Here is a 12,695-nt window from a genome sequence, read left to right as displayed (position 1 = left end):
ATTTTATTCATGTGAGCAAAATCTAAACATACTAGTTTGTTCTGTCAACAGTGTTAATTATATCGTACTACGGGAATAAACCAAACGATCGGAGACAAATGAAGAGTGGTTTTCCTCTGAAAGAGCCCTCCTTTTTTTCAAAAGAATAGCGACTGACATCATTATTCCACAGTTTTTGCAAGCCTTACGAAAAAAAAAAGTGCGTTCTATTTCTAAGGATTTGACAACTTAAAACTTCCAAACCAGTGCATTTTATTTGTGGGGTACATCACACAGGTACCCTTGAAAAAGATTGTCATCCGAGGGCAGTTGTTGTGACAACTTTCATGCATTAATGTCGTTTTCAGTTTTGTCGTAACCACATTCGCAAGTAGCCAATCAGAAGCTGTGTCTACACTGTCCCGATATACTGCGATATCAAGTCACTGACCTGATTTGGCTATGATGTCATGATTACTTGGCTGAATTTGAGCACGGTAAATACCTAATCGTACCTTTTTGGCACGCTTCGACGGCAAATCAGGCTCGTTCGGTCTCGCGATGGATATTTTGGCTCGACAGCGTTTTTCCCAAAATACGAACCATGGCTCGACTAAACTCACCTGATATGCTGCCGAAGCGTACCAGAAAGGTACAATGAGACATAAGTATTGCAAATAGCTATGTGATCACAGTTCTTGGTGGGGAGAATCTATGTTTGAATCACTAGTAGAAGTATCGTTATCTTTCTCTTCTTCATATTCACTAAGCTCAATCCAGTTAAGAAGGTCTCTTTCTCGGTCTTCTCCAACGCTTATCCAGCTATTTGCGATCCATTTGGTTCCTCGTTTCACATCACACCCTCCGTGGAATGTGTACTGATCAAGTTCTCCTAACCATCCAGTTGTATTGTCCACGAGGTGGTTGTACCAAAGCACGGCTTTCCCTCTCTCTGGTTTAACCACTACGTTTGCTTTGTAGCAATTCTTGGCTAAGTTGCACACGTTTTCAGCATCGCGGATCCACTCCTGAAATGTGAACAAGGCAAGCAATAATTAAATGGGTAAAATTTTATTAATTTGAGGGCTATGCATTCTTTAAATCGGTCGTTCGCCGTTCGGTTGGTCTGCCGCTCGGTCGTTTGATCGTTCGATTGTTTGGCCGTTGTTTGGTCGTTCAACTAATTAAGTTCGTTCTTTCGTTCGGCTTTTGTTTGTTCCACTTTTCTTCTTTCGTTCGTTCGTTCGTTCGTTCGTTCGTTCGCTCGTTCGCTCGTTCGCTCGTTCGCTCGTTCGCTCGTTCGCTCGTTCGCTCGTTCGCTCGTTCGCTCGTTCGCTCGTTCGTTCGTTCGTTCGTTCGTTCGTTCGTTCGTTCGACTCTTGTTCGTTCCTTCCACTTTCGTTCGACTAGGTGGTAGGAAGAGATTAATCAATGTATATGTTTTACCCAAGTATCAAATGCGTAAACTTTCATTAATTTGCTGGCTGTGCTTTCGTTGAATCGGTCGTTCGCCGTTCCGGCGTTCGATCTGTCGCTTGTTCGTTCGTTCGTTCGTTCGTTCGTTCGTTTGGCCTTTGTTGTTCGTTCAACCAATATTCGTTCGTTCGTTCGTTCGCTCGTTCGTGCGGCTCTTGTTCGTTCGTTACACTTTTGTTCGACTAGAGCTGTAAGTGGATATATGTTTCACGCAAGTTTGTCGACAGTTAACACTGTTTTGAAAACTTTGACATCAATGGCTCACCTCGTTATCGAATGTGCTGTTGTCTGCAATGGGAAAGGCAGTCTCTCCTCCCTCTTCTACATTGTCCAAGAAATACAACACTGTCGCGTACCTGCCACAAACCAAATTAACCGTACAACTCTTAGAAAATCGACAGCAAATTTCTCCTTACATTATTGCAATGTTGTCAAGGGGTTCAACCAGATGAAGGGATAAAAAAGAAACACGAACAAGGGGAAAATGTCTTGGAACGGTTTTCAATTTGAGTGTCGTAAGACCAAAACGAAAGTAATTATTCTGGTCAATCACAAAGGGCATAGACTATTCAGTGAACCAATCAAAACTTGAAGCAAATACATGTAGCTGAGGCGAAGCGCGGGAAGCGAGTAACGATTGATTTTGGTCTCACTTCTGATTGGACGAAAAAGTGGCGCGAGTTTTTCGTTAACCCATGGTGGTTTCATTTCACACGGCATAGCTGCCCACTCCTGGAACATGCTCTCTGTGTTGCCTTTCATAATTTCTGCTTCGTCGTTTGCTTCCAGCGTCAACAAATTTTCCCATCAAGTAACAGCCGTATTTACCTGCACACTCTACAGTGGCTCAACTCGCTTCCCACGTAGTGGCAGCATGGCTTGTCCGGTCTGATAAAGTCTGAATCCAAATGACAGTTATAGTGACCCATAGGGCCGTACGATACGACCTGTTAACAACCAGAAACAAGTGTCGTGATTGTTCAGATAAATTTTTTGACATCACAGAAAATTTCACAACCCAAGAAAATATCTGATCATTTAAAGAAAAAACCACTTACTTGTAAGTACTCGCTAGATGTAATAAGTTCCAAAGGAAGATTTGTAAGTCGCTGTACTCTACAGAAAGTAAGAAATAAATAATCGTAAATATGAATGCGACTGGAAGTACATTTGTGAGTATTTACGCCGAGAGTGTTAAAAGAGCTCAACCAGGGCATTTTGAGTTATTTTAGACTTTAAACGAAAGGAAAACTGAAAATACTCATAGAAACCTAGATACTCAGAGAAAAACACCAAAGAGATAATAATAAACCATGAAGGAACAAGGATGATTAAAGATGGAGAAGATTAACACGGATTACAAAAGACGAACTTGAAAAGCTTAGGCTGAACTTTTCAAGATACGCAAACCGTGACGGAGTTCCCTTAATCGAGAATTGTCTCTCAAATTACGCGGGCCTTGGAAACCGAGAGTAAGCGATCTATTCATTTCAGCCTAACCCACTGACCGATCTATCAAACAAAATGTATTTCTATTTGGAAAATTTTCTAAAACTCGAATTCGAAGTTAAAGCTATTTCACAAGACTGACCAGCTCCCACTGCCCTCTATGGGCCGTTAGTCACCCCCGATGCCCTCCCTCCCTCCCCCCCCCCCCCCCCGGTGTAGTCACTCAGATTGCGCGTTTACCTAGCGGAGCGGTTTTCATTATAGTTAGGCTCTTAGTGGAGAAGGAAATTATGAAAGGAAAAAGCTCATTCTTCCCCTTTCCTCTCCTTCATTCTTGCCACGCGAAAAGCCTCTTGCCACGCGAAGAGCCTACACTATATAGTGTACACGATTGGCCTGAAAAGCTTAAGCCACTTTTTCATCCAATCAGAGGTAAAACCAAAACCAAACGTAACTCGTTTGCGCATGTTTTCAAACGCTTCGCGTCAGTTGCTGATTGGTTCATCGGATAGGCTGTGTCCTTTGTGATTGGATGGAGTAATTACTTTGGTGTTGGTTTAACGACACTCAATTGAAAAGCCTCATAGTCAGTTATGCTACGAATGATATAGTCAACGCGGGTCAGTGCGAGACTTGGTATCTGCCAGAACTTGTCACTTGTCAAGGCTCCCATTTTCGCGCAGTATATAGCAGGCAAATAACTAAAGGAGGGAAATAAATGGAAAGACTTGTTATGATTACAATTCAGGCACCGTCCACACTCTGACGCCGGAAAAATTCGAAAACGCAGCTTTATTTGTACTGTTGGGCCTACAGTTCACACTAATCCGTCACGAAAACGGAGCTTTGCGAAAACGCTCTTCAAACCGCAGGAATTTGAAAACGCCGGCTTTGCGTTTTCGTGTGGACCGAAAACATTTTGAAAACGGAGCTTTCGGAAAACGATGACGTCACGATAATCACGTGATTTCCCTGACCGAGTTTTTCTCAAACACAAATCCAAGATGACCAGTGATTGCTGCGTTTTCAAGTGTGGACGGAAAACATTTGATGCGTTTACAGAATAAAGACGCCGTTTTGAAATATCTCCAGAGTAGTGTGGACAATACAATTACTCTGCGCAAACTCGGAAACTCCGGTCCGGCTAGAGGTCGCGATCCTTGCTATAGGCCAAAAGGAGCGAGGCCTCTGGGAAAAGAATGCTCCCTTACTTTTCTTGCAACGAAGCCATGACTTTGTCTGATTGCCCGGAGTAATTCTGAATCCACGCTTGATGGCTGTGTCGACTCTTTGTTTGAGGTTGTGTTTCCTTCACCCCAGCAATAAACTTAGCCATTTTCTGAGTGTCCCTTTGTTTGAATTCTTCGAAGCTTATTTTCTCTAAAATTGAAAAAAAAAGTTAAGTGTCAGTAAGTGTTGCCTGGACAACCCCAATATTTTTCCCACACAGTCAGGTCGATAATTACACACGCCAAGCACCAATCACAGCATAATAACTAGTCCCTGGGAAACCAGTATGTATATTTTGACAGAATCTCAATATCTCCCCGAGGTAGTACCAGGGGAAATCTAACGAACCAATCACAAGGTAAATACATAGAGCTGACGTAAAGCGCGGGAAAACATGTGAGGGCGAGTCACGATTGGTTTTGGTTTTACTTCTGATTGGATGACAACGTGGCGCGAGGTTTTTTAACGCAATCGTGTAGTGTAGTACGTGCAAAATCAATTACATTTCGACAACCAAGTGAAAACCGTTCTATGTGGCACAACGAGTGCGTAAAAAGAATTTGAATGCAACGACAATCGTCGACAATATTTGCTGTGACCCTCTAACGCCAGAGATTTTGCAATGTTGACCGCTCAGAGAATTTTGGAAGGAGACAGCTTTTTTTAGTAAATGCCAGGTGATCTCGAAGTAGCCAATGAGAGCATGAGCTTTGGGGGAAACGTTCCTGCATCATAACAATTGGGAATCAAGCAAGTAGGGTAAGTTGTGTTTTTTTATCTGGCAGCTGGTGAATATATAAACATAGCTGTTATTTCATGACGTTACAACAACTTCAAGATTTTGAGGAAATTAACGCCGGTCAAAACTGAATTATGTCTCTTAGTCTTTTTCTTTTCCCTGAGTTTTTCCATAGTAATTTACGATTAAACTGAGGTAAGAAAAATTAATGCTAAATTGCTGCAGAGAGACTTGAACGTGCTGGCTTTTCAGATGTCAACAATTCATTGAGATAGTGGTGTACGCGACCAAATTAAACGATCAAAGAGAAACTGTATCCAGGAGACAGTTACGAGCTATTGCTTGCTTTATGATTGATTAAATTTGTAAAAACCAAGCCTGGCAGAAAATTGAGATTTGAAAATTCTCACCGTCTTTATCTTTGTCTAGTTCTAGAGCTGAATACCTGCCAACGAACGAAAAGAATTAAAAGTTGACAATCATTTACTCGCTTATTAATTAATTAATTTATTACAATTTAATGGCTCAAAGCAATACATAAGTCGATAAAATACAATACAATAAGAAAAAATAAATAGTAAGAAACAAAGCTGCCATAAAGATGCTCAACAAAAGAGACATTAATCCCCATGCAAGACAGACCACCTTAAAGAGGAAAAAAAACACCAAAAAGTTTCGAGATAAAAGTATCAACAACCACTAAATTAATCATTTCTCTCAAAGTTATGCAGTCCCCTGTAAAAATTGTTTTAAAACAGGAAATACTTTAAGCTTGACGAACTGACGGTGGCGAGCACCTAACAAACAAACTCTGTTCTTTTCAATTTTTAAATGGATGCATATAAAAGCTTAGCAAAGCCCTTGTCACTTTACTTACATTTGCAGCAGGGTCGTGTTGTCCGGAGAGAAGTCCAAATTATTTTCTAGCCCGTGAACCATCTTTTGGAAAAGAAAAAAGAGAAGGGCGCCTTTGAATAAGTACGTTTGTAATGTTTGCACCAGACCCATAGCAATTAAACTTGAATATCATTTTCCGTAATAACCTTTATTTCACTTGAGAACTTTCAAGACAGAGCCCAACAGTTGGATAACGACAATACCCATTGAACAGTTCCGTGCGTGGTGGTCAAGCCGTTAAACAGAACAGAGGCTAGAGTTGACTTTGTTATACTATAAACATTGTTACTTTTCAAATGTAAATTATTTCGTTATCATACTAACTAGTTTCCAATCTCTATCATCACAAGGTCAACCCAAACCTCGATTCCATGCAGAGGCTAGGTTATATTTCACAGAACTGTAAAATGGTCCCCAGTGTACCTCGTCCATGTCGATTTGTCCATCTTTGTTCCGGTCCCACAGGTCAAAGTGCTTCTTTGTATTTTTTCCTAGTGCCCAAGTGTCATGCTTTAATCCTCCTTTAAGAGTCTGTGACATCTGCAGGCCTTCCTTCTTTGCTAAATTTATAATGTGGTCACACTCCTCTTCCGAAAGAAAATTGGGTATTTCTATTGGAAAAAAACTTATCAGTTTTATCTGTTGATAGATAACTGAATCTTTCACCGTGAGCGTAGCATTTGAGCTAGAGTAAGGCAGCCTACACAGTACGTCGGAGGAATTTGAAAACGCAGCTTTTCCGCTACGGTTAGTTAGGCCTACTGTCCACACTAATCCGTCACGCAAACTCTCTTCAAACCGGAGGAATTTGAAAACGCATGCTTTGCGTTTTAGTGTGGACGGAAAGCATTTTGAAAAAAGAGCTTTTCGAAAACGATGGCGCCACGATAATCATGTGATTTCACTGACTGACTTGAACCAAGGTTTTTTATTTAAGACTTTTGTAGTGTGGTTGATTGCTAAATAAAACGGGCTATCCGGAGTCTTCAAGTCATCTGGTCTTTTAGAAGCATAGAGATCATAAGCCCGGACAAGATCTCTTTCATTGCCAGAGATCAAACACTTTAATCGTCCTTTAAGAGTCTGTGACATCTGGTTTTGTGTTTCTTTGAGTGTTCTTGTTCTGATTATTCTCCCACATCTCGAGTAAATCAGTAGCATCTATCTCTGGAAACCTAGCTGAAGACTCCATTTGAAAGTTTGAGACATCAAAAAGGTGGAGAGAAAAGTCGGGAAATTCCGCCATTATCAAAACATAATAAACCTTAGCGAGCTACAGTTGCTTGCTGACGTTTGATGGCAGTAATAATAGCTGCAACCTGATTGGCCAATACTCGGTTCTTTTAATTATCTTGACATTTGATTGGTTGTTGGAAAGTATCCAGATTTTTCTCAAATTGGACAGTTTGTTCAAAGCTAAACTAAAAGTTCGAGCAAAAACCATCCAATTTGTTTTAAATTTGGACAGTTGGCAAAAATTGATAAAAAAGATCTGTTGGCAATACACTGTATTGGATTTTGATGCAGCTATGTATTAGAATGCAAACGATACACGATTGTGATTGGCTCGCAAAGGCCCTTACGCTATCGTTGATTGGTTATTCTTCCACATGTGAGACAGCTGTACGCCATTCTGATTGACTGTATAGGCTTTTTTCACATGTGAAAATAAAGCGTATAGTTTTCTACAAATGAGCTTTATGGAATAAAATTCTCGTGTTACGTGTAATAAACAAGTTCTATTTTACCTACCGAATATAGGAGGATTTATAGCTACTGTAACCATCTTATGTTCAGCTTCCCCTGTTAAATTCAACGTTCTAATGTGTCCCACCTATGAACGATAAACAAATAATGACAGATGTACATGTGTACCTGGCCCCACTCTCCATACGGAGAAGCGTAACTGATGATTTTCATGTATAGATTAAACGTTGTGTCCTTGTGGTTAGCACGCTCGACTCCCCATCGAGCAGTCGGGTTAAGCCCTGACCGGGGTCACTGTGTTGTGTTCTTGGGCAAGACACTTAAAACTCACAGTGCCTCTCTCCACCCAGGTGTATAAATGCGAAACTGCGACTTACATGCTGGGGGTAACCCTGCGATGGACTAGCATCTCATCCAGGGGGAGTAGAAATACTCCTAGTCCCTTCATGCTACAGAAACCAGAGATGAGGGCAGACCTGATGGACTATTTGGTCAGACGCAAACCTATACGAAATTTCCTGTAAAAAAGATTGGTCGGCCCCTACTCCCTCACTGTTCCTGACTCTTTTCTTAGGGAGATAGAGTAAGTAATATTTTCACTATTTTTACTATAGTAAAATGCTATTTTTATTTTAACATTTTTGTTTTGACTTGTTGCGCAGATTTTTCCTTCCACCTTCCTCTGCCGCGCGTGGATCTTTCCTTATTCCTTTTTCTCGCGAAAAGAGAAAACCTCTACGCAAACTTAGCAAGTCATTAAATCGCGTCATGAGAAGGTCAAAGTAAGGGTATGATCTTCTCTTGATCGCGTTATATCACAATTATCATATTGAACGCGTTTTGTGAAGTATATTGTCGTACACGTTGGTTTTGAGTGCCTTCGTCTTAAGCACTTGTCATTCAGTTAGTATTGGTCGACAACAAAGTTAAGGCCATTTTATAATACACTACTTTTTTATATATAACAATTTTGTCTTTCCGGCCCAGGATAAATATCCCTACTTTCCTGTCGATTGTAATTAAAAATAATGTTCTTAGATTATATAGCGTGTGAAATTTCGAACCCGTTTTTTGATTTTGATAGCGTTGAAGTAATTTTGCAGCCAGACTGCAGGTGATAAAGCCTAATATGATATAAATACCTTCTCGCAGAAATATAATTAGCATCGAACAAACTGCTGGTGCTGTTGTTTCTTTTTTGTCGGGGAGGGGGGTGGCTAGTTTTGCCGTTTATAGAAAGCAAAAATTATATACGGTTTAGCTAAAAATATATAACTGTATTGAACCTACAAATTTTTAACACAAAATATTGTATCCTTTTCAAAATCTCAACCTCAGGTGTATTCTTAAAATATTCTTTAATTTTCGCAGAATTTCAGCCTCGATATTATTTTCCCATAAGAAGACAAGACTGTGCGCTAAAAAGAGCTTGAAGAAGTATTCCCGTATCTGGAATGATATTTTTTCAGCTGGTCCATGTGCCAGTAAATATGCTGCGCTTCGATCGAGTAACGGCGATTTCGTCGACAGCCAACTAAAAAATTCAGGTTAGTAGAATAAACTAAACGCTACTAAGTCACTGAACAGGAAAAGGCGGGCTCATATTTTTTTTTTTATGCCTGACTGCGAACCATTAACCGTTCCGAATGGGTTTTAATTTTACTGTTTTGCGCCGGGCCAAATCTAAATCCTCGCGAAAACCGTGACAAACAAGGCTTTGGGCACAGTACGTATTATTCAAACTGTACCGTTTATAAACTTGAAGGGCAGGGCTGCTGTGTTATTTTGAATCAGGGCTTTTTGTTCACTGCGGGAAATCTTTATATCCCAATTATTCGTGTCATTAAATGTAAATTCGCTTTTAAAATGTGAATCGCTTAGTTGTTGTTTAAGAAGTTGTACATCTAGATTCACTTTTACTTTGTAAGGACGCATAAAAACAAATGTTGTATTTACAATTGCTTGATAACAATTAAAGGCTCGCTACTGGTGGTAAAAGGTTTGAATCAAAGGTTGTAGAAAAAATAAAAAAAGAAATTATCGGATTTTACTTGCCTGTATTGGTTCTATCCGCGGGAGCTTCAAGTTTCCATAGCGTTCAAAATAACAGTCATTATTTTGTGGTGAGCATGCTTCAGGATAGCTGACTTGTTCATCCGCTGATAGCAATGTTATCAACAGAAGAAATACTACCAAAAATCTCAAAACTTGAATTCCATGTGTGCTTTTTGATCGCTTCATGTTGACGAAGTTAAGGTCTACTCGAACGAAGGGCAACTCATTAAGAGCGGAACGAATATTCATGGTTTCCGCCTACAGCTAATCCCAATATCTGCCAAATCTGAACAAATAAAAGACTTGCTCGTATTGTATTTGGGCAATTTTACTCGTCTCTGAGATACTGGCATTGTTTGACTAGCCGAATCAGCAATTGAACTCGGCTCCATTGTCAAAAATATCGTATTGTGTCGATCAGTTCAAAACTATATTTGACGGATCTGTGTGGCAGTGTGAAAAACCGGAATCGAGACGTTCAAGGCCAAAGCTTTAAGCTTTTGTTAACAAAAAAAACTGCTGTTTTGAAGCAGGAAAATTTGTAACAATAGATTTCTAAAGTATAAGCTTGTCTTGGGACAAATTTTCAAGTGCCATGTTATTATGTTGCCACTTCTAATGCAATCTAGCTGTCAAGTTATGGCGAGGCATAAAAATTTCGCTTATGAGCTCATTAAATCTTCGTTTGTCTGATTAGGTTGAAAGGTTGCTTGTGTGAAGAGTGCGGATATGTTCAGTCCTAGGACAAACTAATTGACGTATATGGTAATTTGTGATAGCTTAGAAGTATTAAAAATTGCATTGAGAAAAATTGTCGAGATAATGTTTTGTAGTGGTGTTTTTTTTTCCTCCGATTGCGATTCTTTTAGCCGCGATTTTCAATGCTATGTTTAAATTTACGAGGATAGCGAAAAGAAATTAGAAAACTAATTTTGAAATTAGCGAATTTTCGTGCCATTTACCAATTTTAATGAGGATTTTTTCCCCTTCTTTTCACTATCAGCTGTAGGAACAAAAAGAGAAAAAAGAACAGCTGCCCGGGTGTTTGGTTCCCAGTCTTCCGACCGTGGAAACAGCCGGCTTTTAATGCCGGGCCGTAGGGAAATACTTCATGAAAGACCAACATGTTTTGTCTACTCAAAAACAAAAGTCAACAAAGGGAAGGAAGACAGCGGCGTTTTGTCACGTAGTTATTTACGGCGTTTCTTCCAAAGGATGTAGTTGCCACAGCGACGGCGTAGTTCTTCTTTTCCAGGCCCTTTTTTTCGTGGCGTTTCTGGGCCTAGAAATATCCCTGAGGCTATTTCGCTAAAGGTCCAGTAAAGTACAAACACAATAGTGGAAATGAGTGGAAATGGGCGAAAATGGATGGAAGAGACTGCCTGTTTGTTCGAAATAGAAGGATAGATAGCAAATTAGAATGCCCAGTGTACAGGAACATTTAGGATGCTTAAGCAATGACGACGGCGACCCCGAGCACAACGCCAAGTAAAAAGGGAATTTATATTTTACCTTCAAATTTCGCAACTGTCTAGATCTGTTCAGTGCGCCTATTGGTCTCAGAACTTGCTCAAGCTAAATATGTAACGCCAGCGTTCAATTCCAAATGAAAATGCCAAATATTATTCGCCGCCGTTCGTGTTCTCCAAAATACGCAGAACTTAGTCATTTCACGTTGTTAGGGACCTTAAGGTCATTCCCCAGTATTGCATTGCGCATCCCTACTGCGCATAATTTCACGCGTGATAAGCGCGCGCATTAAAAAATGGCGGCTTTTTCTTTACAGCTGGACCTCGCCATAGAGGTAGATCGTCATTTTCTCGCAAACGAGTATGGTGACCTGTCATTTTTTTTCTCTTGTTTTGAATTGAGTAATAAATTTCTCTGTGTAAAATAAATATGGACCAATTCTCAGTGTAGAACAAAGAGCAATCGTCGGAAACGTGAATTTAGCAAGCAATCGTGCCTACAATCGTGGTGCTATTATAAGGATTTATGTGGGTATAAACAAGGTGCTGTTGCTCCTAAACGAACACGGGGACCCCTCATTTTTATTTCAAAATTAAGTTCCTATAATATAAAAAATCAATATGCAAAGTTTCACAAAAATCTCAGTGCAGGTTCTATTTCAGTGGAATGACCTTAAGCAAACCACGACAGCAACGGCAACGAGAACGTCATCAAACAAAAGGCTTCATGAGCAGAAGAATGGCTGTGCATGCGCACGTGCGTTATAAAACTTTGTACATTTCTTAGTCGTCCTCTGCAAACGGCGGCAGTTAATTTTTTGCATTTTAATTTGGAATGCAACGCTAGCATTACACATTTAGACTGAGTAAGTTCTGAGACAGATAGGTGCACCGAACAAATCTATACAGCTGCGAAATTCGAAGGTAGAATATAAAACTATTTTTTACTGGACTTCCGCTCTGGCGTCGCATCGTCTTTGCTTAAGGTCCCTATTATTAGTTCATGGAGTTCTTTTCTGAAAAGGAAAACAAAGATCCCTCAATTTTGATGTGAATACATCTGTTGCCTTCCGTTGCTTTTTATTCACTTAAATCAAGTTTAAGTCTGTTTATCGAGTGTTTTTTTGTTCTTTTACGAAGTGTAGAATTTTCTTCGGTCAAAATCAAAACTCGCTATCAGTTTTCTGTTTTTGAATGTACGAGACGAATGCTCTGAGGGTTTGTTGGTTTTATTCAGAGTATTTCAAATTCTTAAACTTTGCTAACGTAGAAAAGAGAATCGTGTCCTATATATTTCGTGCCTAATGGCTGTTTGAATTAAGACAATGCATTATCACAGCTCAACAGAACAAGATTGTCGAACTGAGATAATATTAACGCTTCTTTTGTCCATTATTTTGCATGCCACTCTTACAAAGCGTTAATATCAAACATTGTATCCTGTTTTTGAAATAGAATTTGAAAAGGGTGCGACCATTTTGTTAATTCTTATTCAATAGGAAAAGAACCTGTGAATTTAAAGTTCAGACGTGAAAAGGACTTATGTGTATGTACTAAATATGTTTGAAATCCTTGAAAACAAAACACTTCAAGTATTGTTATCATCACCATTGTACTATAATGGCATCGCAGAAAGACAGTGTTTACACGTATACACTGAGGAAGATTGTTAGTCTTTTTCAGTTTAATTGAAT

General features: G+C 39.7%; 1 protein-coding gene across 1 annotated transcript; it reads right to left on the bottom strand.

The window, feature by feature from the left end:
• Positions 1 to 627: 627 nt before the first annotated feature.
• LOC145468459 (transmembrane prolyl 4-hydroxylase-like) lies at positions 628 to 11,644 on the bottom strand. Its single transcript, XM_081452197.1, has 10 exons — positions 9,533 to 11,644; positions 7,523 to 7,604; positions 6,194 to 6,381; positions 5,751 to 5,812; positions 5,284 to 5,318; positions 4,116 to 4,284; positions 2,514 to 2,571; positions 2,284 to 2,402; positions 1,721 to 1,811; positions 628 to 1,007 (listed from the first exon to the last, which is right to left on the bottom strand). Exons 1-10 carry the CDS (start codon positions 9,779 to 9,781, stop codon positions 669 to 671), a joined length of 1,392 nt encoding a protein of 463 aa, XP_081308323.1. The 5' UTR covers positions 9,782 to 11,644; the 3' UTR covers positions 628 to 668.
• Positions 11,645 to 12,695: the final 1,051 nt, after the last annotated feature.

This window comes from Orbicella franksi, chromosome 14, assembly GCF_964199315.1.
Source record: "Orbicella franksi chromosome 14, jaOrbFran1.1, whole genome shotgun sequence".
Classification (NCBI taxonomy): Eukaryota; Metazoa; Cnidaria; class Anthozoa; order Scleractinia; family Merulinidae; genus Orbicella; species Orbicella franksi.
Note: the sequence above shows the minus strand (reverse complement) of the source record. Positions and strands in the feature narration are given on the sequence as shown.

Coding starts and splice junctions, on each gene's coding strand:
- LOC145468459 (XM_081452197.1), bottom strand. CDS start 9,781: ATGAATATTCGTTCCGCTCTTAATGAGTTGCCCTTCGTTCGAGTAGAC. Junction 5,319..5,750: donor AACACGACCCTGCTGCAAAT/GTAAGTAAAGTG, acceptor GTTCGTTGGCAG/GTATTCAGCTCTAGAACTAG. Junction 2,572..4,115: donor ATGGCTTCGTTGCAAGAAAA/GTAAGGGAGCAT, acceptor TACTTTCTGTAG/AGTACAGCGACTTACAAATC.